Below are 25,923 nucleotides of genomic sequence, written 5' to 3' on the forward strand. Positions count from 1 at the left end.
CAAAATATGACATTCAAGAACTGCTGCATTAAATCTAACATCCAAGAATTTCAAATCTAAGGGTGTCAAAAGGAGTAGTTTCCCTATACAACAGTGATAGACCACAAGAAGAATGTATAATGCGAATGTAACTGGAAAATGAATTGTTTTAAAATTTATGTATTAAGGTTGGCATGATGAATTATAGCTAGAAGTAAAATGATCACATAAAGCATGGTGGCTAAGTGAAATATGTGCTAGAAAGTTCCCCCTGAAATATCAGTGGTTTTCAAGACTGACTCCTTACAGAATCCACTGAAACGCTGGTGATTTTCAGGGTTGAATGCTTATGGAATGCACTGTAGTGATAATCCAACTATAATGAGTAAACAAAGGCAGCAAAGCTCTATTGAAAAAGGAAGACTGCATCTTGGTCATTGAGCTCAGTTAGATAAAAATATTATTGCACAGCTATAAACAAGGGAAACCTGTCCTAGTGTTGATGGTAATAATTTAGAAATGAATGTCATTTTTGTCAGACAAGTGGTTCTTCTAAGGTCAAGGAGAACCGGTGAAGTCTCCCCAGTCATTATATACACGAGATCCAACGTTCAAGTTTTACTTCCTTCATCTTGAAATTCAGTCAGTCAGCCTTCCCAATCAGGAACATCCACCAGTATGCAAGCCAGTCTAACGGTTTTGTGAACTGATTATTAAATGGTGCCTAAGATGCCAAAATAACAGTCCTGATTGATGTTTCTGAAGATGTAGAAAGTGTGATTCATTTTTCCGTTGGGTCAATATCAGAGTGAAGAAGGGCAAGAATTACATACGAATACTCATAAGGTGGCTGAAATGATTCTCGCTATTGATGCTCCTCAGAAGTATGATATAAGTGGAACAGAGTTCAACATGATATCTGGACAGACCAGTTACTCATTTATCCTTTCAAATATTCAACATATAACCTTGGAGAGCTACTCAATGCCAAACAAAGTTTGCTACTCATGGTCCTATTAAGCCATGTATGTCTTCTTCATGGAATAAAGGACCAAATGTGAGAAAACATTTACAGATTAAAGAACAGAACCTTCTATCTAATGCAATAGTATCATCCTCAGCGTCCCTAGAGCAAGAGGTCATCCAGTCTCTGGTTAAAACCTCCCAGAACGCTCTAAAGACAAATGCTCAAATCTATGAAATCTGCCCCTGATATGACCCCTGGCAGCCAGTCCAGTCAGCAACTTGAAGCGCTGCTACTCTGCCAGAGACGGTCTGCAGGATGACAGCAGGGTGCTGGTGGAGCGAACGTCTGTGGTTCTAAGTTTTATTTCTGAGTGAGAACCGATTGATGGCTCATCCCGTATACACGCACGCATGCTAATGGCTTCATCTTTACAGTTCTAAATGTAATGCCATGTTAATTTGGATGAACAGTTGTTTAGGTTCTTATCAAAGTTTTTTTTTTTTTTTTTCCTGTAGCCATTTACTTAACATTTTAGTTTCTCCTCTCAAGCCTTCCAGTTTAAATTGTTTAAAGATAATCTCGGTGTTAATACCAGATATGGACAGAAAGCATCTATATCGTGTCAAGTACAGACAAGAGAAACAGAAAAGTCTAATTTCTGATCTTTACATCACGTTTCTTCTTCTTTCCTGACACCATTAAATGCAAGTCAGTGAAACATGATATTTGAATATCAGGGCAAAATTTGGTATTTTTAAGCCTTCCTTCCCATTCATTTTGGACTTTATCTTGATAGATAGATGACAGACAGATAGACAAATTGATCTACATATATGATGGAATGGCATTATTTTTAAAACTAAGCCCCACTCCTCACTTTACCTAGAAATCCTTTATTAGGTCAACAGCATGTGATCTAGGGACTGGAAAAGGAGGGCTGGATCCTGTCAATACATACACATGTCTGAAAACTGGCAGTCACTCTTTTTGGTGATGTGTTATTCCAAAATTGGCATAATCACAGTTTCCACCTCGTTTATGACCAGCATAAAAAATTGCATAAAATATCATGCACAGCTGTAGTCAGAAGGAAGATTCAATTTGGGCTTTGTGTAGACTTGACTTGCTGCCAGAGCAGTATTACATACATCATCAAGGGCTGTATTTAAAAGGATAAAATACAGTTTTAATTCTCGTGGCAAATTTACTTTTTTAAAGAGACATAAAAATGTTAAAATAGATCATAAAGAGCATTAAGTCCCTCCCTTCCTCCCACCCAGCCTATCTTTTGTTAATATAACGTTAAAGGGTTCGCAAAAGATGGAAAAGCCATACAATTAAAGGTTAAGACTGCAGTTCTGTCTATCCTCAGAATGAGGAGTTATCTGGTGTGATTGCATACTCCTTTTCATTATTTTGACAGCCTCATAGGGAATATTATTATATGTGAACAACCTCAAACATCCCTGCTGGTTTCTTTGAGAAATCTCAAAGGCCAGAGTGATAGAGAACAGCATGGGCAAGCTGCTGAGGAAAGACTGCATTTTCCTCTGAAACCCAAAAGCACAGTGTAGCACACATTTTTAGAAGGAGATTTTCTCCACCCCTATGGAGGAGCGCGCTGACTTCTGGCATCCCATGTCCCACTGCATTTGCAAACTCTCAAGAGCCTTAAAGGGCCAGGCACTCCATTTCCCAGGGTCCAAAAACAATAAGGCACATGGCTAATCATTGACTGACTGAATCAGAACCAGACCATTATTCTCCGGAATTTGAAAACACTGTTCTTTCTACCTTTTTATGTTACTTCACTGTATGCTGCTTCAAGAAACACTTAGAATGAGAGAGGATGTCCACTGAGAGATATAGGCAAAATCTTCTTATTTTTTAATCTGATGCTATGCTAGAACCAGTTTGCACAGATTCTTGAAAGTAGAATGTTCTCATCTCTTCCTGATTCATGATAGCTTGAAATAGTGGGAGTATTTCCACCATAGAAGTGGGCAAATATTACAAATCAGGGTTCTTTTCCCTAGAGCTGGTTGTTAAACATGTATGTGCACGACACTCCTCCTATTGCACCACACCAGAAGTTAGCTCATCAAAGATTAGGCGTAATACTTACCAACCCTCATCCCCTCCTCACCTTCCCCAATTATCAACTCTCAGTCCTTTACAGCACAGCTTGTGAGGAGCTGCTACGAAGCTCCTTTGAGACTATAAGGGATCTTGAGAATTACCTGTTTCAGGGGTTTAGGACTCTACCAGGACACCCGAAGTCCAAAGATACCAGAAAAGGAAGTTTTGTCACTGACCTACGGAAAGCTAATACGCTCAGTAGTTTTTTCAGATATGCTTTGGGTTCTAAAGATTTATTTCTTTTAATCTAAAGGGTGCACTGGTATCTTTAGCTTATGTAGCTTATCATTAAGCAAAATTTTGCTGCAGGAGGAACAGTTTCTTGAAATTAAGAAAAGAAGCAGAGGAAGAAATTATAATTTTTAATATATACTCATATGAAATTAAGATGTACAAAAAGTTGACTCAGCTTCATCTAAAAGGGTACGTCTTGCCAACAAGAGACCAGGGAATGTAGCTGCTAACAGCTTTGTAGGCAAGTAGGCTTATGTTGGACCCCAGCTCTGACAACTGTAAGCTCTGGGACCTTGGAAAGTTAGTAACCTCTCTAACCCTCACTTTCCTCATGTAAAATGGAAATTAAAATGTTATCTGCTTCTTAGCTTTATTGGAAAGATTAAATGAGACAATGTGCACTCAACCCATCTCTTTTTGCCTACCTAAGAATTCTGCTTTAGCAATTCTCTCCCTCTCTCTCCTGCATCTTGAATTTTTTGTTCTCTACTCAGGGTTTTATTTCCCACCAGTTCAAAGACCTCTGTTGATCTTGTCAAGGTTACAAGTGATCTCCATATTACGTTGGCCAAATGTTTATTCTCATCTTACTTGACTTAGCATATGACAGCTAATCAACTCCTCCTTCCCAATATACTTCCTTCACTCAGCCTTCAGTAACCCAGACTCTTAGGACTTCCCTTCTCCCTGTGGGCACTACCAATTCCAGTGGTCTAAAGGCTATAATGGACCACTACATTGTGTTATGACAAATTGTTATGGGGACATTGAACCCTGGTGAGGGAGGTGGAGATGCTGCAGGTGAGATGTGAAGAATGAATACAAAACGTTCAGACCAGTGTTTTTCCATTTTGGCTGAACATTTGAATCAGTTGGGGAGCTTTTGGAAACTATGGTGTACTGGCCACACCAAGTAAATCAACATCTCTGGGGGTAAGACCCAGGCATCAGTATTATTTAACGTTCCCCAGGTGATTACAATGTGCAACCAACATTGGAAACACTAATTCAGATGAAGAAGAAGTAAAGTCGGATCCCATGGGGAAGAAACAGTTTATAGAAGGTCTCCCTGGTACAGATAGCAGGTAAATGAACATGAAAAACTGAGAAAGGTGAGTGATGCTGGAGCAAAGAAAGTAAAGGGAATATAATATTAGTAATACAAGACAGAATATTATTTAAAATGTGTCATAAAATGTGTATTTATAAAGTACTAGTTAAGAAATTCAGAGTGAGTAGAGATGATTTTGGCTCATGATAAAGTACATAAAGATGAAAATTAAGAGAAGCAGTGCTGTGTATCAATTGATAGGAAGACTGGAGTAATATTGGCTGGATTTGAATTCCTGTTTCACTATTTTCTTTGACCTTGGGAAAGAGGCCTCGGTTTCCTCATCTGTAATATGCATATAACACTAAACGTATCTCATAAAGATTGTGATAATGATGATGATACAAGCTTTCACAAAAGTTGATGGAATTAAATTGGAAAGTTGACCCATGTTTGGTCTTTCAATCTTAAGAGAACCACGATACGACACAGTGATACAAACAATACAGTGAATGTTTACATTTTAAAAAAGATATTACAGTAAAAGACACATTGCCATTAATCCTCCTCAAAATACTCTCCCTCACTTTGAACACACTTATCCCATTGTTCTTGCCACTTTCTGAAGCAGTTCTGGAAGTCCTGTTTGTGAGTGTCTTTGGTTGCACTGTCATGGCTGCCTCAATGTCCTGAATCAATTCAAAATTTTTATCTTTCGTGGTCATTTTGAGTTGGGGGAAGAATCAGAAGTTGCACGGTGCCAGATCCGGTGAATAAGGTGAGTGAGGACACACTGTAATGTTTTTATTTGACAGAAATTGCGGTATTCCAGAAGCGATGTGTGATGGGGAGCATTGTCATGATGGAGGATGATTTATGGCACACTTTAAAACACACCTCTCAACCGTAGCTCACACCTTACTGACTGCACTGAACAAGTTGAAACTTGTCACACACTGTTACTAAGGTTCTATACGCTGTTTCCCATATTGAAGATCCTTGCCTTTCAGTTGGATGGCACTCGGCAGCAGCATTCACTGCATTTTGTGATCACAAGGTAGAGGCTCCATGTGACATGTCACTTCTAGCATATGGCAATTTCTGTCAAATAAATGGTGTGTCCTCATCCATCTTATTCATCAGATCTGGTACCATGCGACTTCTGGCTCTTGCCCAAAGTCAAAATGACCATGAAAGGTAAACATTTTGAATTGATTCAGGACGTGCTCAGCAAAGAGCATATTGGATCTTTCTGGAAGACCAATGTTCCTCACTAGCAGCACATTAATCCAGGCTTTCAGAAAAAAAGACTTGACTACCACGAGCTACAATAAGCATTGTGGCAAAAACCAAGATTGCAGATTGCTTGTGAAAGTTTCTGTTCTTCAGAAAAGACTTAACATAAAAATCATGCTGATTTATTCATATGAGTATGATTAGGCAGCAAAGGGAAGAGAGGAAACATACGAGTATGGATGCATGTGTCCCTAGAATTACACTTGTCCATTGTCAGATCCTGTCCTTCTATTTGGGATTCCCACCTCTTACCAATGTCTCCAAAATATTTATGAAGTTCCCACTATGCGCCAAGCACCTTTTGTGGTACTAGAGATACAAAGGTGAGTAAGAAGACATAGTCTTTGCCTCTGAGAAGCATGCAAGAGAGTAGGGTATGCAGACCACGTACATAAATAGGTCAGTTTAACATAATAGCAAAATTGCAAAGATGGAAGCTGGCACATGGTGTTGTGTGCACACCTCTCTCAGCCAACATTGGAAACCATTATATCACAAATGTGTCTTGATAGAGAAGAGCCTAGCCAGGAAATGAAATCTGCAAAGAATGTTCAGTACAAAAGAAAAAACAGAACAAAACAAAAACCATGAAGGGACCCCAGTTGCATATACTAGTTATATCAGCTCCCAAGCACTAGGTCATCCTCCAAATACCCTGGTCTTCAATAAGAAAAGACTGTCCCTTCCTTCCCAGAGCTGCCACATAATTTCTCTCCATTATCTGAAGGGACTCCATGTTCTCATTTTCTCCCGCCAGCTCCTGAAGGTTCACATTCAGCTGTGTGCATGCACACACCCATACTCCCCTCAGGTGCACTTCCTGACCCAATGATGCCTTAGCACAACAAAGGAAATGGTCTAGAAAATTAAACAAAGATATTTATGGGCATAGAAATACATTGTAATTATCTACATATTTTAAACAATACCAAGAGTTAAAGACATTATAGTATATCCACAAAATAGAACACCCTAAAACTATTAAAAATACACAGCTTTGAAATTTTAAGATTATTAAATGGCATTGGAGAAATTATCAGAATATAATGTCTATTCCAGTTTTATGTGTTTGTGTCTGTGTGTGTGAGTGTGTGTGTGTATAAGTATATATATATATTTGTATTTCTTGAATGTTCTGCTTTGAGCATGAGCTTAAGTAAACATATAAATATATAAATAGATATGTTTTTGAGTGTATACATATATACATATTCACCTTTCATGGTTACATAAGCCCATGCTCAAAGTAGGAATTTTGAGAAATACAGATAAATAAATAAACACTTAAATTAATTTTATATATAACACCAAGAGCCAGAGATAAACATCGCTAACATTAAGGCATATATTTTTTTCCAGGCCATTCTTTGTACATGCTTGCTTTCTAAAAACTAAACTAGAATACTAGGGTTTTGTGTCATTTATTATGCTCAGTCCATGTAGGCTCCTATCAGGAACACTTTTCCATATTTTAAATTATTCTTCATAAATTTTACTTTAAAGTCTGTATAATATTTCATCTTTCGAATGTAGTATAATTTATTTAGCAGTTTTCTTATCATGGACAGTAATAATTTTTATTCTCTTGTTGTTACAAATGACTCTTCAGTGAACTTCCTTGACCATAAGTCCTTGTTCATACATTCGCTTATTTCCTGAGACTAGCTATATAGAAGTTAAATGACCAGGTCAAAAGGTAGATGATTTTTAATGCTCTTGAAATGTATCTACTATACTGCCTTCAAGACAGGATATACTGACTGATAGTCTCACCAATAATGTACGAAGACCCTCATAACTTTGAGTCTCGAGTGTTATTGTTTATCACCATTGCCAATTTGACCTATGAAAAGCAGTTTCTCTTTCTGATGCTATATTATGTTAAATAAAACAAAGTATACAAAACTGTACATGCGATATGATGGCAACAATGAAGAAGTATGCCTAGAAAAACCTGAATGGAAGGAAATACATGCAAATGTTAAAATGAATAATCGATGACTGCTATTTTCATATAATAATATTAATGTCAATATTAATAATTAATATCTAGCATGGGAAACATGCTAGATAATTTACTTGCAGTATCTCAGTTAATCCTCAAAACCCTACGAAGTTTTATTATGCCATTTACTTAAGAACATGACTACGCCAAGTAAATAGATAGAGGCCAGGCCAGTATTTAAAAGCCAAGCTTTAACTAGTTCCATTGCTTCTGCTTTTTCTTCTTTCTCTTACGAAATTTCCCATATGTTGGGGTTTTGTTTTTGCTTTTGTCAATGAGTATGTATTTTTTAATCATAAAAAGCAATAAAAATGATTTTTACAGTCATTCCAATAAAAAGATCCCTTACTACAACTGTTGTCAATAAAATTTGATCAGTTTTCTCAGAAAAGAAGCTCATTCTCCAGTTCAAGGAGATGTGAACTTGAGATACTTTGATGTCCCACAGAGTCCGTGGGTTGCCCAAAGGTATGGAATCATCAGTGTCATTACTTGAAATATCAATCCCTGGCACCTTTGACGCCACACTACATGGGTGGCTGCTATTAACTGGACCTTGACTTGCAGTGTATCACTCCGTCCATAAGAAATGCTGCCTCTGGGAGCAAGGTGGCTACATGGGGGAGATGGATAGAGTCAGAATGCAACCTGTTGCCCTTCTTGCTTTAATTGGATGGTTGTACTTTTTTGTATTAGTATTAATTGTAGTATTTTAAAGAAGATAGACAAAGTAATGATGTAAATATGATGTACTCTTGTTTTTATAAATGACAAGTTTCCTTCTGTTTTTATTAAAGCCCACATAACATCTAGACAATTTTTATGACAGCCTTTAAATATGTTACATAATGTACTACCTACCCCCCCAAAAAATAGCATAACTGCAAAGGAGTCATTAATGTCTTTTAAACATATATTTCAGAAAATTGCTAAAAACATACTTCTTAATGATCATTACGAGCTACAAAAATATGTTTGTACTTAGATGGATATGATAGCTATTTTAAAAAATTAAGAAGCTACTTTTGACACTATTATTTCTGTTTTGGGTTTTAGTAAATATTGATATGTTAAATACTTATATGGAAAACACAATACACAGAAAAATGAAGAAGAAGGAATAACTGTCTGTGAGTGAAAAGTTCAAAAGCTAACTTTTTTAATATTCAAAGAACATGTTGACTGTATACGTAATACACTCAGATACATCATCAGACATGGTATCAATATAGAAATAAGCATTAACAAACCGTAGTTTGTTTGTAAACTATCAGGCGAAAGGAACCAGGTCAACACAGTCTGTTGACTTGTTAGAAGAGAAACAACTTTTCGTAATGAGTCTATCATTTAGTAGTGACTTGTGTTTCTAAGACTACAAAGCCAACATCCAGGACCTATTCTCCTGGCCTCACGCCATTGCCTCATTTCACTTGAACTCCAGATGTCTGCTAATTGTTTGACCTCTGTGACAACATGAATCAATGCACAGAAGCCTTTGGGGCATTTACATTCTTAAGAAAAGTGCCATTACTTACCCATTTCTTGTTTTTCGAGAGCCAATAAAAGTCTGGGAATTTGATAAAGTTTTGCTTTTCCCCATTTCCCCTAAGATGTCAACACATTTACAATAGTTTCAGAAGCTTCTAATTTGCTGGTTGCACTCTACATTTTAGAAGTGAAGCTTCCTCATCAGAAAACAAAACTATTTTAGAAATCCTAATTCCACCTTTTATAAATTGGGAAAGAGATTTTTTTTTCTTAATGCAAAGAGAAATGATTTGATATGCCAGAGAGAAATTCATATGAAATTATTAAGTCTGAAACACACTCAAGTTTTGCCCAGTTGTCTGTTTTTACTGGTAATAGTTATTGCCTGGTGTTAGCTATAAAGCGAAGCATAGTGGATAGAATGATTTAAGGCTTATTTGGGCAGGAAAATTTTTAAAATTCATGTTTCATATAGCCATAGCTTAAATTAAAGAAATCATTGATTAGTAATGACAAGAGAATAAAAAGAAAAGGAAAAAATTCAAATACACAGAACCATACCATATTCTGCCCTGTTTTTTAAAAAGCAAATGATCACAATATATACTTTGTCATCTAACAGCGATAAAACTCATGTTATATTTGGCCCCTTTTTGTCTGATATGTATTTTATCAACCCTTCGGTTTTCTGGTTCTAGCCCTCCGAGTTATTTCAGTTGTTAAACACTGAAATTCAAGCACATGTGTCACCTTGACACTAGGAAGAACAATATCTCCATTTTCTAACATGACGTGGCCTGGTTCTGGTCATTTCTTTTTCCCAAGTGTTTCTACTTTCTGTAAAATTCTTAGATCTTGCCAAGTTCTGAGAAAGTTTCTCCCTTAATCTGAGTTGGAGCCCAGGTTTTCTCATATACAAAAATGAAAGGATTAAGCCAGAAGGACCCCCTGACCATTTTAGGGCAATAAAATGAAAATTAATTCAAGTCTGATTCTAACCCGCTTTATATTCATTCCACAAATATTTAGCAAGCATTGCTATGTGCCAGGCACTGTATTAGGGACGAAGAACATGGTGGTGAGCAAGCAGCACAGGGTTCCTGCCCACCCCAGCCCCTCTCCTGAGAGAAAGGCAGGTATTGCATCATTGCTCCTGCATCGCTACCCCGTTATTATTTTCTCACTCACGCCCTGGTCACTTCAAGGGAAAGACCCCACATTTCACAGCTTATTTAAAAGAATCAGATCACTTGACCATCAAACTAAATATATTGCAGACAGTTATTACAGAATCTTGGCTCAAACAAAGGTTAGAGGAACACAAAAAGATTTTGTTTTCATCTCTTTGCTGACGGCTTTACAGCCAAGGGCACTTTGGCTCACTTTATGCTTTTAGAAATGCCAAGTACAAGATAGGTCCACCCACTTATTGAGTGATTTGGGTTTAGGAAAGCATGAAGGCAGGGCAGTCAGGGGAGGCATTCTCTCTTTTATTTTATTTTTTTTAAATTTTAAATAAATAATGAGCTCATTAGTTCTTCATAAGTTCTTTTTACACTGGCTAAAAAAAGAACATCCTATCTAGTCTGTTTTTCTGCAGGGAAAATCCCTGTCTGAGATTCTTAACCTGTCTACCACATGATGTTACTTGGGAATTAAATGAGTCAATATATGTAAAACACTTTGAATAATGTCCAGTATATAAGTGCCCAATATATATTGCTATAATTTTTATGTTCTGGAATTATATCAATATATTCTCTTCCTTAAATATCACTTGATTAGTTCAGAATATTTTATTTAGCCGCAGATAGTATTAATATTTTTAAAAGGCAGTGGCTACCCTGTCTCAGAATATTTGAATGTGAATTGAAACATTATGGGGGGGGTAGTCAAATATTTGGAAAAATAGCCATTTCTCATCCAGAGAGTTGGACTTGTTTTATACAGATATATAGAGCTACATCGACACTTAGAAACTCAGATAAAGAATGAAGTGAAGACAGATTAACCCTCCTGCTAACATCTCCCCATCTTCATAATATACTTCTTTAGTATTATTTAGTTTCTTTAGGGTAGGATAAAATAGACGACACAGTTGGGGCCTGAGGCATTTAATGGCAAAAATGAAGCAACTGTAAAAAGAAAAAAAAAGTCATCATTATTGATGCACAAAAAGTGTAAGACTGACAGATGACTCAAAACTAGCTCTGTTCTATCTTGACCTGACTTATCATCATAAACCCAATTAGAAAAGCCTGTGAAAATTCTCTATTTCCTTTCTACTAGTTTTCCTTTTCCCTTCGCTTTCTTTCTTCACCAAAACCCACTTACCACACAATAGCCAACTTGCTCCCCTGCTTATCACTCTCCAATGACTTCTGTGCTTCGAGGAGAATCCTTATCTCAGTCTGCAAGGCCCCACGTGACATGGCCAGCTGCTGCCTCTGCCCCTCATTTCACACCCCGCTTCCCCACCTTAGCTTTTTTTTTCTGTTCCTTGAATCAGGACCCTCCTTGCCTCAGAGCCTTTGCACTTGCCATTGCCTCTGCCTGAGATGTTTATACCTCACATCATACCTGGCCTGACTCCATCTTACCATCACAGCTGATAAGAAGTGGTAAATGACATCACTTTCAACAGCACTCCTTGATCGCACTATCTAAGGTAGCCCTCCTACCCATCCTCTCTTGGCTTACGTCTATCATACCACCAGTTTTATTTTTCTTAAAGTACCAATATGTATTTGATATAAATGAATAAATTAATATTAACACCGAAATTGTTCTCGTTAATTATCTTCATGGCACAAATGAAGTCTTCCATATTTACTTACGGAAGAAGGGGGAAGTCACCATTATTTATTTATTGTTATTGACCTGTAAGTCCCAGCCACCATAATCAACATTAGCTCATTAACTCTTACCATTAATTTTATAGCAATCCCTTGGGTATAGGAATAATAGTAACACATAGAGGAAACTATAATTCATAATTCATTAGCAAAATACTTTACAGAATGTGCCTGTTTACTCTGGAAAGATCAACAATTCATGAAGTCATATGACTTTATCATTGAAAGAAATCACAAAAGCCTTAGAACAGCCAGTCATCTAATATTTGAATCCTTCCATGATGTTCCTGTCAAGTGGTTATTCTCCATTAATAAGGAATTCACAACTTCTTTGGTAACTCTTTCTTCTTTGAAAACTTCTGAATTTTAGAAAGCCTTAAAAGGTGAGCTGAAACAGGCCTCACATTAAATATACCCACTGGCCTTCTTTAAATATCTCAAGTCTTAGTGGAATAAACCTAATCTTATATACAACAGTTTTTTGGGTTTCTGAAGGCAATTGTAATATCCCCTTAACTTTCCTCATTTCTGGACTGATATCATTATTCCTTCAACTATTCTTAATATGCCATTGTTCCAAATTTTCACCAAAGAGCAGTCTTCCTAATTTACACCACTTTCTCTATAACCCTCTTAATAGGTGGAGCCCAGAAATGAATCCTTTGCCATAGGTAACCAGATCATTGCCAAAACCTGTGTTTGCGATGTCTAAACACAGAAACAACAACAAAGCATATAAAACACCCTAGAAATTTAATGCACAGGGGTGGCGGGGGAGAACAGAAGAAAAGAACCTAGTGAACACCGGCCCCCTTTTACCCCCTAAATCTCCCACCATCCTCTAATCGTTTCTAGTCTCCTTGATTATTTTCTTGCAACTCAATTTAGGATCACTATGATAGAGTCTCTCTCCCTTGATACGTAGAGATAAAAAAAACCCTGCTTAGCTTAAACTATGTGAAATTGCCAATATGTGGTTATTTAACCTACAAAAATAGCAATGTCTAAATCAAAATTATAATGAGATATCACCTCATACCTGTTATAATGGCTATCATCAAAAAGACAAGTGAGAAGTGTTGGTGAAGATGGGGGAAAAGGGGAACACTTGTCTACACTTGGTGGGAACGTAAACTGGTGCAGCCACTATGGAAAACAATATGAAGGGTCCTCAAAAACTAAAAATAAAACTGTCATATGATCTAGCAATTCCACTTCTGGGTATATATCCAAAGGAAATGAAAAATGGATCTCTAAGAGATATCTGCACTCTCATGTTCACTGCAGCATTATTCAAAATAGTCAAGACAGAGAAACAATCTAAGTGTCTGTCAACAGATGAATGTACACACACATGTGTGTGTACACACACACAAACACACACAGACAACACATAATGGAATATTATTTAGCCATGAGAAAAAAGGAAATTCTGCCATTTATGACAATATAGACTGACCTTGAGGGCACTGTGTTAAGTGAAATAAGTCAGACAGGGAAGGAAAATGCTGCATATCATTTATACGTGAATCTGAAAATGCCAAACTCAGAAAAAGACCAGATGATGGTGACCAGGGGCTGGGGAAGTGGTGGTGGGGGTGGGCAGAGAATAAGGAGATGTCGGTCTAAGGATACAAACTTTCAGTTGTAAGGTGAATAAGTTTTTGGCATCTAATGTACTGCATGAAGATATAGCCAACAATGCTGTTACATATTCTTGAAAGTTGCTAAAATGGTAGATCTTAAATGTTCTCAATACAAAAAAAGAAATGGTAATTATGTGAGGTGATGGCAGTGTTAGCTAAAGCTACAGTGCTAATCATTTTGCAACATATAAGTGTATCAAGTCGGCATGTTGTGTTCCTTAAACTTAATGTTATATGTCACTTGTATTTCAATAAAGCTGGAAAAAAATAGCAATTTCTTAGGGGTTGACCCAATATAAACAAAATACACTATCAACATTGTTCAGGTGAAGAAATTAGTTAGTGGAGAGTCAGTAGCTTGTCTAATGACAAGTACTGTATCGTTACTAGATACAGTAATGAGAAAACCAGGATCGGATCTGAAGCCAGACTCCTGATCTAAGGCTCTTGTCACATATCATGTGAACTCTACCCAAGGGCAGCCTTTCCGACTCCTAGAGAGGAAGTGAATGTGCTATATCACGAAGCAGATTCTAACATCTTCTCCATGTTATTAATGTAGAAACACAATTTCAACGAAGTTTATTAACTTGGCCAAAATAACAAATCAGGGAGCTGGGAATTTGAACACAGGTACCCTGACTCCAGTGCAAGGCACTCTTAGCCAATGTGACAGTTTCCACATTTCCTGGTTTTGTTGGGTTTTCTGATTTTTTTTTTTTTAACTTAAAAAAGTCAATAGGAAACTTAATGATCAAAATTTGTTTTTTTCATTTAATGTATTTTTTTTATATTTTTACATTTCTTCTTACAAGTACACAAGAATGCATATTGGTTTTACATCTTTAGGCAGTCTAAACCATGGAGACAATTTGGAAATGGTTGAGAGGCAAAAAACACTTGCACCAAAACAATTGCCAGTTCCAGGTTTTGTTTCATTGCAGTTTTATATCTAAATTATAAAGCTTTTCTATAAACTGGGAAAATGCTGAGTCATTTTCATTATTGCTTTGATTCTACACAGGGGTATCAAAATAACGTTTGAGGAAGTCAAACAGTTCCTTTTTTTTAAAAATTTACATCTCAGATCGATAAAATTATCAAATCATGTATGCGCATCTGTTAAAGTGATTCATGCTTAAGCTCAGATGTTTGATAGCTTCATCTTTCATCTTCTATCAGGTGATGGGCTGGCAGTTCCAGAAGCCTGCATCATAAAGTCCTTCAATTCAGTAGATTCAATAGCATCCTAAGTTTAAAAGCACAAGCTTCCTCCAAACTGGTAGTTCTTCAGCTCTCACAGCAGCAGCAGCCGAACCAGCAATAACCATGTCAATGTCATGAGAATTATAGTAGTTCAGAGAATAACTTACCATGCAGAGAAAAAATAAAATTACTCTGTACTTAGGTCTCCATTTTCTTTGCAAAGTACTTTTAAAATGAATTGATGCCAAATGGGGTTCAAGCCAAACCTTCTCTTCTTCACAGCTCCCCTTTCCTTAGTTAAAATGTAGATATTATGACAGCACCACCATTTCCATTGCATGGTGGTGAGTGGGTCACAAAGACTATCAGCATTTATTCCCTGAGAAAGGATAGTTCATGCCAGAAACAGAGGGGGTTGAGCTCAGCTGTGAGTGATGGCAGAGTCTTCATTTTCTAATATGAACTATTGATCCTCATTTAGTCATTTGTTTACAATACACATGAGGTAACATTTTTCTCTGCTCCAATGCCATAGCAGCTGGTCCTTTATTATAAACACATTCTTAGCCCTGAGAAAGCTGGGAAGATAGGCAGACCTGGCCACCTACTCCTGACTCAAGGACTCACAACTACCTGTGGGATGAAAGACATGAACTACTTGGGAAATCAGGAGATGGAGCTTTCAAGTAGTGAGAAGATAAACAAAGAGGTTAGTAATCAAAACCAATTTCAGCAAGTTATACACAATGCATGCAAGTTCTGAAAATAAACTGACCTCACGAGTACCTGGTTATATCTGTTCCCATCCCATAGCAACGTAATGAGGTAGATATATATAAAATTTATGCACACCCATGAGTAAAACTCATTACTAAAACAATATTAACATGACAACCATATAAAATGGAGACCTTGAAATCTCTAAACTATTGCTTAAACTGCCATATTAACTTGGTGTTTTAGTTAGTGGTATAGTAATCATGTTAGGACAAGTAAGTGGAAATGAAAAATACAGAAACACCTACAGTAGAGGTGATTTAATATTGCCACCCACTCAGTAATTTTAATACTTCCCAAATCTACGATATTTCCATTTTCATTCTTACATGAATTTTACTATGTTTGGGCAATGATCTTGCTACTTTTCCATCAACTCAATAAGATTGAAAAGGAAAGTGGTTACTCCCAAGGGACATTCCAACCAGCACCTCCAAAAATGTTGAATTGTGTTAAGATCACACAAAGCATGAAAAACGCAAGCAATGGAGGAGAAGAAGCAGGGTAGCTAGCAGTCCCTATCTAACCAGCATATAGCCATAGGACTTTCCATGTGTAAACACATTCTGATTGCGTATGGACAGAGTTAGGACAAATTTTTCTGCTGAGGATGTGAAGAAACACTGCCAAATAATTATTACTTGGAAGTAACAAATGCCTTTTAGATCAAGTTGTTTTTTCCTTCGTATGCCATTCCTTCTTCCAAATGTATACAGGAATAGGTAATTCGTTCTGGCACAGTGGAAAAATGTGAAAATAAAAGAAGCAATTTTGCATTTTCTCTGTATTGGGATATTAGGTCTATTCTGCAGGAAATCAACTTCCTGAGAGTAAAGTGTTCTGTTTTTCAGGGAGGGTGAACTTTTCAGCGGCTATATAGATGTCAAGCAAAGCCATTTGTTAAGTGGGCTCTTTGCAGAAGTGGCTGGCTTCACATTAAGGCAGAGTCAGAGCTACAAGTGCCTCATAGGACATTACAACTAAAACATTTGTCCTGTGATTGACTGCCTGGAGGAGAGCCTGCCTAAAAACGTGACTGTCAATGGAAGCTACCAACATCTTACTTTTTAATTGAAACAGGTTTGAATGCCAGGGGTTCAGGGTCCCAGAGTGATATTAGCTACCAGATTTTAAAGGGTGAGTAGAAATCAAAGCTATAGTAACATATCCAATTGCACTGCTATAGTATTTTCCACTCACACACTAATTTTGTATTTCTTCAATTCATAGTCTCAGTTTTCATCCCAAAGGAACTGTCCCATAATACTTGCTATTTCTCTGTATACTCAGAAATACTATGGAAATAAAAAGAAGTCTCTGGAAACTTCCAGAAAGCAGGGTTATAGACCTTGAGATCCCAAAATGCAAAGGTAGCCTTGGAAAAAGGAAACACAGACCAGAGATAATAAAAATCCCCTCTTTGAGTTGACAGAACCCACTTCTGATCACAACAAGATGCCTACACAGCATCTGGCACATAGTGGGGAAGCAGCAAAGAGCTAGGAGTCACAGTAAGGGTAGTGATAATAGTAAGAGTATTATCATAATTACTTCAGATTCTAGATATAAAAACTGGTAATAAAACCTGATTTCTTGCTTTGCTCACATGGATATTACTGAGGTAAGAATGTGCTCTTGTTTTTGATAAATGTACTATGAAAAAAGTTAATAACTCATTTAACTGGAGCCACACTAAGAAACAGATAGCACATAAGCTCCTTAAGTAGCCTTTTCACTGACATGAAAAACCAAACTCCCACCTTCTCTTTCAACGTTTAATATAATTTGTATTATTGTGTTGAAATGTCTTTTAAATTCATTTCCACTCTGTTGGTACCAAAATTAGGAGATAAAGGTAAAGACTAATATGACTTCATTTTTACCTCCATTGTAATTTTGCGGGCTTTTACAAAACTATCAAGATTTTGTATGTGTGTTATTGTTGTATATTTTGTTTTGAAGCCACCTATTTATGAACATAAAAATCTGACAATGGCAACTTTATTTATTTGGTAGTTTCAACTAAGTGGGAATGGAAGATGGGGTGGGGAGCAAGGGGCAAAGCTCATTTCACATAGCAGTGCACAAACTTAAAACTCTCCCACCTGAGTCTTTGTCATCTGCGACTGGAGAGGAAAAGCCAGAGGGAACCCCATTAACACATGAGGCTGGGCTGGGGATACAGATGCCAGAGACAGTGACCTTGTGCTAGGGGGTGGACCCCTGGTAGGCTGAGTTCTACATGCATTTTCACGAGCGTCTCCTCTCCCCCCATCAACCCAAATATTTCCTCATACATATAACAACTTCCAAAGACATGGTTCCTTTTATAGCGTGAAACCCAGGAAACCCTACAACCTCTACAAGTGAGTAGAATCAACTTCTGCCCTTATCGATGTATCTGATTCACAGCTATGCTCATAATTACCTGACAAACCATTTAAACCTGCCATGCTCCAGTTTCTTTTGCAACCCACAAACACAGTAATGTACAAAATCTTCCTCATGGAATTATTTTGAACAGCAATTACACACATGTACACACATGCGCACGCACACATGTATAGGTGTATTAAAGCACTTTAGCTTTATATAAGATGCTCTAGAAATATTTAAAGACAAAATCAGAATAACTGAATAAGCCTGCAGCTGTAGTGAGTCTGCTGTCTACATGAGGTTGCTAGTATCAAACACTAAGACTTAGAGATAGTCTTCCCAGGTCTCTATCCTTGAGCACCACTGCCGGCTTGCTCTGTGTAACTTCCAACTTTGGATCTGTCGGTCTCAACATTCACCCTTAAAACAATTTAAAGTGATGTGCTCCCTTGCAGGTCTAAGGAGGGGGTGGAAAAAGCCAAGGTATTTAATAAGTATAACTGAAAAAACAAACATCAGACAGGATCCATCCCTCAAATTCATGCTTGTCAATTCTAGCCACATAAATGCCAATTCAGCCAAAGAGTAAAACCACAAGCAATTCTCTGACTTAAGGGATGTGACTAGTAATAGTCACAAGCGTTTTCCTGGTTTTAGCCAGCCAAGTGAAGAGCAGAAGGTTTTAGGGAATGCCTAGGCCTTTGCCCTGAGTGATTTGTGTGTGGCTTCTATAAATTAAATTGTTGTGCTTATCTATGGATAACGGCAGGCAGAGTTTAGCCATAAACCTTCCAAGTAACTGTGACTTCCTAAGCCCCTTCTCTAACCAATATTTCTAAACTGTTTTCCTTGACTCACTGCCAATAAAATGGATGGAACGCTTTCAATTCTCTCTTTTTCTTTCTTGGTCATAGCTTCAGAACCCTAGCGCTGCTTTGATTCCCTTCAGTTGCAGATATTGGTGGCTGGAATCAAGGGCCAGGCCCCAGAAAAGTTTCACAGAGGGGACATACGTAGGGCCAAACTGGTCCCTCCGATTCACACCGTGTATCTCTGAGATGTGTGGTAAGTGTCCGAGGTACTGATAACACTGCAGCCAAGATGGTACGATAGAGCCAACACACCGCTCACGCTATTGAAAAGCCGTGTTGCACCCTCACGCCAATTGTGCTGCAATGCATACTGCTCAGGCCATCAGTCTCCTGGGCGCTATGCAATTTAATTGCACATGCTGCAATTAAAAATCAAAATTCAGAAAAATTATTGTATCCATTGTGTTTCCAGGTCGTTGTCTATTATCTCTGCATTCTTTGACAAAAATATTTAAGAACTGAAACTGTAATATGGATGGAGTCGTAGGGACCGTTTTCAAGCACCTTGTACTTGAAGAGAGGAGAACGCATTACCAGCACTGAGAAAGCAATGGTGGGGGTACAGTTGCTGCACAATTCTAACGGGCACCATTTACTCAGATCTCAATGTGAACGGTGTCACCTGGAGCTGTGCAATGAAGAAATCCTGCAAGACCCCAGATATCCCTAGACAAATCTTCCTAAAGAAAAATTGACTCAAATAAATTAGAAATGTCCATCTAGGAGATATAGGTTCCAGTTCTCCTGCTCTCAGGGTCTGACTTTTCTCATTGTTAACAAGGTTACATGAGATCATCTCTAGTATCAACTCCAGCTCTTAAGCTCTGTAATTCTGAGTCAAAGCCAATTAATAAACATCGAGTGATAGAACTAATGCAAATGCCCCCCTCTTTCAATCAGTAACTTATAACTAGTGCCTTATTCGTGGAACAGGAAGAAATTCCACATAATCCCTTCTTGTTTTAAAGAAGGCCTTTGGACTGCCTGACCAGTTTAGTTTCTTTTACAACTAATGAAAATACTGCATAAAAAAAGAAAGACAGAATAGAATCATAAAGAAAGGAAAGTTCTATTAAATCAAGATAGACAGTATTTCAAAAATGATTTTATGAGTTTTGTTTCCTTCGAGCTGGAAACATACTCCTTGAGCTAAATAATGAAGTTTGCTTTAAATCAAATACAAACAAAGCAACATCCTTGACTTGGGATTGTGCTATAAATATACATATTTTAAAACTACTTCTACAGTGTTTTTTCAAACTGTCTTTTACTTATCACCAGCCAAATTCTTTATTGTTCTTTACACTCTGTCATTTGATTTATGACAGTAGTAAATATACTGAAGATACCTTTTTGTGTGTGTGACACTGCCCATGTCCCTCTCTACTCCCCTGGTCCAAGATTCTCATACTAGATGGTAAATCCCCTGTATCTACATTGGCCTACTGAAATGTGAGCTGAGTTTGGCTTCCTGATGAGAACCACCAGATTTATTACATGCAGACAGACTTAGCAAACACTTTAAAGACTATAAATCCAAGTGACACTATGATTACTTATAAACCACGAGCTTTTGTTTTAGAAATATAAACAGAAGGGTGATTCTGATAATTGTGTAAGTTATCCCAATTTCAAACACTAGGGACTGGGCTAAGAGCCGGACTCAGGCTGGACGCAGCTACACAGTATTGAGCTCAATTTTTTTTTATATCCTACATGATTTCACTCACATGTAGGATATAAAATTGAAAGCAACAGATGAACAAGACAAACAAAAACTCAGGCACAGACAACAGTATAGTGGTTACCAGAGGAAAAGGGGAAGTAGGGGGGTGTAGAAAAGGGGTCAAATATACGGTGACAGAAGGAGATTAGACTTTGGGTAGTGAACACACAATGCAATATGCAGATGATGTATTATAGAATTGTCCATTTGAAATGTATATAATTTAATTAACGAATGTTACCCTCAGAAATTTAATAAAATAAAAATTTAAAAATTTTTAACTACAAAAAACATAAATAAATAAATAGATAGATAAATAAACAAATAAATAAATATTGCCCAATATCCTTTATTGGTACATGGGGAGAGATGTGTTTCTGCTAACTTTATTCTCATCTATCTATTATTATACTATATTGTAAGTCCTCTGAGGACATACTTTTGTTCACCTTGGAGTCCCAATGCTACCATGTGGCATGGCACATAGTAAAGCTCAGTAAATATTTGTTAAATTACTGAATAAAAGAATTCTGTTTTTTTCTTTCTTTCCCATGATAAATATGAAACACATTTATTGAGTATCTGCCAGAAGTTCTTCCTGGCACATACCAAGTTTCCCTGAAAATAAAACCTAGCCAGACCATCAGCTCTAATGCATCTTCTGGAGCAAAAATTAATGTAAGACCCAGTATTATATATTATATTATTATATTATATTGTATTATATTATATTATATTATATTATATTATATTATATTATATTATATTATATTATACCTGGTCTTATATCATATTAAAATAAGACTGGGTCTTATATTAATTTTTGCTCCAAAAGACACATTAGAGCTGATGGTCTGGCTAGATCTTATTTTCAGGGAAACATGGTAGCAGTACTCGATAAATGTGTACGTAAATAAATTGTAGTGCAGTTTCAATTCAAGGTCAGCTTCTAGGATGAGAAAAAAAAGCTTAGATGGACTTGAACTCAGTCCTTAGATGAGCAGTCTCTTCTGTAGCCCCCATATTCACCGTGAGGAGTCAAGTTCATGGCCTTGGCTAGTTGCTAGTGTTTGTGTACTTTTCAGCCAGCAGAGAGACTCCCTCCCCTGGCCAGTATCTATTTAATCCACTATGGAAAGTTTGATGCTTTAGTGACATCCAGTTACGCTAAAAACTTAACATTTGTGGTTAAAAAAAATAGAAATTAGGATTTACCCTTTCTCTCTTTTGTAGGAAAAAATGATAGATTATAGAAAGAAAGAAAGAAAGAAAGAAAGAAAGAAAGAAAGAAAGAAAGAAAGAAAGAAAGAAAAAGAAAGAAAAGAAAGAAAGAAAGATGACAGGTAGACAGATAGATGATAGGTAGGTAGAAAGATAATAGATAGCTTCCTTTACCTTTCCTTCTAGAACAAAAATTATTAACATTGTTTTTATGACTTACCCTCACTGCCTCTAGAGAGTTTTCTAAAAATACACATCTGCTCTCTTCACTCCAGGCTTAAAATATCCCCAAATGCCTTCAGCATAAAGTCTAGATTCACAATATGACTGACTGAAAGCTTGATGATCGGGGCCTCAGCTTACTCTGAAAGCTCATGCCATAGCACTCTTCTCAACAGTAACCACTACTGTCCCCAAATAAATCTGTAACACACATTTCTTTCTCCCTCTTGTCCTCTCTATATGATAATGTCCCTCTCTCCCCTCCCCACAAAATCATATCTTACACACACACACACACACACATACACACACACACACACTTCATCACGTTAACTTCTATTCATCCTTTTAATTAGCTCAGGAATCATTCTTTCAAAAAGACTTACAAGTCCTCATGCATCACTCCCTCCCATAACCTGGGTTGGGTGGCCCTCTTAGATAAAACCTGCACTATCTTAGCTCATTTGTCTGCTCGCCCCTTCCTCAATAATCTGTAAGTTTTGGAAGGCAGGACCTGAGTCTTAATGTCTTTGGATCCCTAGCATCCTTCATCATGTTTATCATTATAGTCAAAACAATAAAAAATAATGAAATAAATAAACAAATAGAGCCATGCCTTTTTTTTATTTGTTTATACTTCCTCCCAAAAGAGTCTGCATGGATTTCTTATTGAACCTGTTAACTCAATGCATAAAACCAAACAAAGCAACCAGGGACAAGCAGATTGCAAATCGGTCGGTGGTGCACTGTTTTTGGTGGACTTGCTATGGATAAGAATTTAAACTGGACACTGAGTAAATATATATGTCATCATGTATGTTTCATCCCCCAACCCCAAGCAGTTTTCTCCTCCAGTCTCCTATTCTTATTGCTATTTTTCATGAGAGTGCTGTAGCAGGTGGGATGGTTTTGCTTGGAACTGGATTGTGAGAAGATGTGACAAAGTGTCAAGCATATATCCCAATGTCTGCATGGCTGTGGCAGACAAAATAAGAGACTAAGAAACAGTCTGAACACTAGTCATTGACAACTGCTTAATGGCTCTTCCTGAACTATTAATTTGCCCGCATGCTTGCGAGCTGTTATCACTCTAGAAACTATCACTTGATAAGACATACCCATAGATAGCCTACTATACTCTGCAGGTGAGTACAGTTAGCTTCATGCATGAGTAGAGAGACAGTGAGATGCTCAGCCTATTTTAGGCAAGTTAAATAAATACCAGCATGTTACAAATTTCTCTGACTCACTCAATTCCACAAACATGGATCAAGCAAGTAACTCTGTGGCTTCCTGTGCTGCAGGTGAGGACATACTCCAAATGAAAACGCAAAAGGATCCTTAGAGTTCATTGTCAGTATAATTTAATATAATATATAATTGAGTGTAATAGTATAGTTACTTAAAGAAAGGTGTCCTAATGGAATGTTTTCTCTACCTTCTCCCAAGTGCATTTATAAAACATTTTACTTCCTGCTCCCTTAAGTTTGATATTCTGCTTTGTCAACTTTAAGTTACTTAAGAGCTAGAAGTGGGTAAGTGTGTATATGCAGGGTTACATCTATCAAATTCCTCAGTTATCTGAGAGAGGAATTAGCTGTCTAGCCCACTTGTACAACTCACATTAAAATTTCCATTGGGGAAAAACCCTCATAATTTTTAAACTGAGCACTTTTAAATTGCATCTATACATCTTCCTTGCATGAATGGACAGCTGGCTTCATATCAAGCGATGCTTGCTACAATGCCTCCTCATAAAATTAAGCAACTGTACAATCAATTAAACTTTTTCAAAGGCAGTGTGACGGTGCTCTCCTCGGATACCACACTGTGACTGATTTGTTTGGGGACTACTGTGCTTGACTAAGAATGATAACAAACACTCGATAACATTGCAAAGGAAATGTAAATCAACTCAGAGGAGCAACAAAGCATAACCCCCTTGGCATCAAGAGAAACTATTTATTCCCTTGGTGAGTTCAATTCAATCACTGAAAAGTTTATAAACTTATTTTGATAGCCCCTAACAAAAATTTCATTCCAGTTTCCAAAATTTGCCACAATCAAAATGCAAATGCAAACTAAGTGCAGTTATTAGTTCACTGTTAGTGAAGTTGTCATGCTAGCTGAAATCTGTGTGTGTGTCTTGTACTAATTAGGTGAAAAGATCAATGCGAATGAAAGATCTTTTAGTTCCACTACTATCTAACTACTGATTATTCTGAATCATTAAACTGAGAACTTAAAATTTCCATATTTATCAACAAACTTTGTTAGTGAATAATGAAGTTATCCTGACCTTGCTTAGCAGCTAATGTAAGTGGAGAGTTTTGCTTTGTATTCTGTATTTCCTCAATGTACTGCTGCTTTTTGATAGGCAACTTGTGATTAGATTGCGTAAACTTTTTACAGCTAATATTTTAGCAAGATACTACCTTTTGTGAAACAGACTGTTTATCTTCTGTTAAAATAAATTACAACTTTTAATCATCACGGATATTGGAAAAAATAATGTTATTACACAAGTTAATTAAAACAGTTTAGATTTCACCTCTAAAATGGTTTTTAAAAGTGAAAAGATTAATTTTGATCTTGGGTATACTTTAAATGATGCATGAGTGTTGTTTGTGTGTGTTTTGCATTGGTAAAATTCACAGGAAACTTAAAAATATCAGATAAATTAGCTAAAGGGATGAAGTATAAAATTTAGAAACTACCACTTTTGATTCATTCTTTTCAAGAAATCCTAGCTGGAACTGAGTATACCTGTAAGTGTTGATATGTGTTTGGTGAGAGGCCCATGTGAAATAGTGGATAACCTAATGGTTACTGAATGTTTGTTTATTGAATTATATCTAGATTTGCTAAGGATATCATATAAACCCTTTGTATTGGAGAACTTCGTTGAAAAAAAATGTCAGAAAGAAGATAATAATATTATACCAACAAAAACAATATTTAACTTTCACTGGGCATTTACTAGAATCTTTATGTGCATTATCTCTTGAATCTTCACCATAACCTATGAGCAGAACACCCCATTTTACAATTGAGAACATTGAAACTCTAAGAAGTGAGATAACTCAGGCAAGGTCCCACAGATAGCAAATTTAGGACCAAGATCCAGACCCAAGCACCGTGACTCCAGGGTCCCCACTGGAAATCACAGTGCAATGCTGTTTAAAGAGAAAACACTATCTTTTCCCAGAAGATAGTTCTCCTTGTAGATGGTAGACATATGTTGGAAAGTTGGTATATTTCTCGTACATAATCAACATCTGTATCTGGATGGGAGACATTTATTTCCAGGGTTTGTTTTTCAACGCTAATGAACATTAAATTCTCACTAAGATTTACATGAGAAAAATGCACACCTCATCTGAGTTAGACGAATCCCAGGGAAATTAATTTGCTTCCTAAGAAATGTGTGATGAATCGCACGCAGCTTTTCTTCTAAAATGCCTCACGTCTGTAAATAATAGATTGAAAAGCAAGAGGAAAGAGACTTGGGATGAATTTCATGATGCTGTAACACATGCCCTTAACAGTGTCAAAATGTGGTCTCCTTCGCCAAACAGTGACTAGAGTGGGACCCAAGCCTTTCTTTAGATGACACTGGAAAAGGAGCCAATAAAGCTCCCTCCGCCCATGGATTTCATTTTATTTTACGCCCCAGTATCTCTAAATTCAGCTTTTCCTCTCCCATCGCAGGTGGCACTTTTTTTTTTCTTGGAACACACTAGTTAGATGATAATATTTGGGAGGGATAAATCACAAAAGATTGATGCTTCAGCTAGTAAAATTCAGGATTTTTTTTTTTTTAATACAGTCCATAAATACTTGGCTGAGAGTGGTGAGATGCT

At 37.0% G+C, this 25,923-nt stretch overlaps 1 protein-coding gene across 2 annotated transcripts in view; it reads left to right on the forward strand.

Moving 5' to 3' along the window:
• VWC2L (von Willebrand factor C domain containing 2 like) overlaps positions 1-25,923 on the forward strand; it is a 156,996-nt gene that overhangs the window by 97,602 nt on the left and 33,471 nt on the right. Inside the window, exon 3 of one of the 2 annotated variants that reach the window (XM_074312786.2) lies at positions 18,934-19,084. The exons of the other annotated variant lie outside the window; for it this stretch is intronic. Coding sequence (XP_074168887.1) covers positions 18,934-19,084 — 151 coding nt within the window. The remainder of the gene's footprint in view (positions 1-18,933; positions 19,085-25,923) is intronic. 2 annotated transcript variants of the gene reach the window in all.

The sequence above is a fragment of the Rhinolophus sinicus genome, chromosome 17 (assembly GCF_057876585.1).
Source record: "Rhinolophus sinicus isolate RSI-liver-muscle chromosome 17, RSI-T2T, whole genome shotgun sequence".
Lineage (NCBI taxonomy): Eukaryota > Metazoa > Chordata > Mammalia > Chiroptera > Rhinolophidae > Rhinolophus > Rhinolophus sinicus.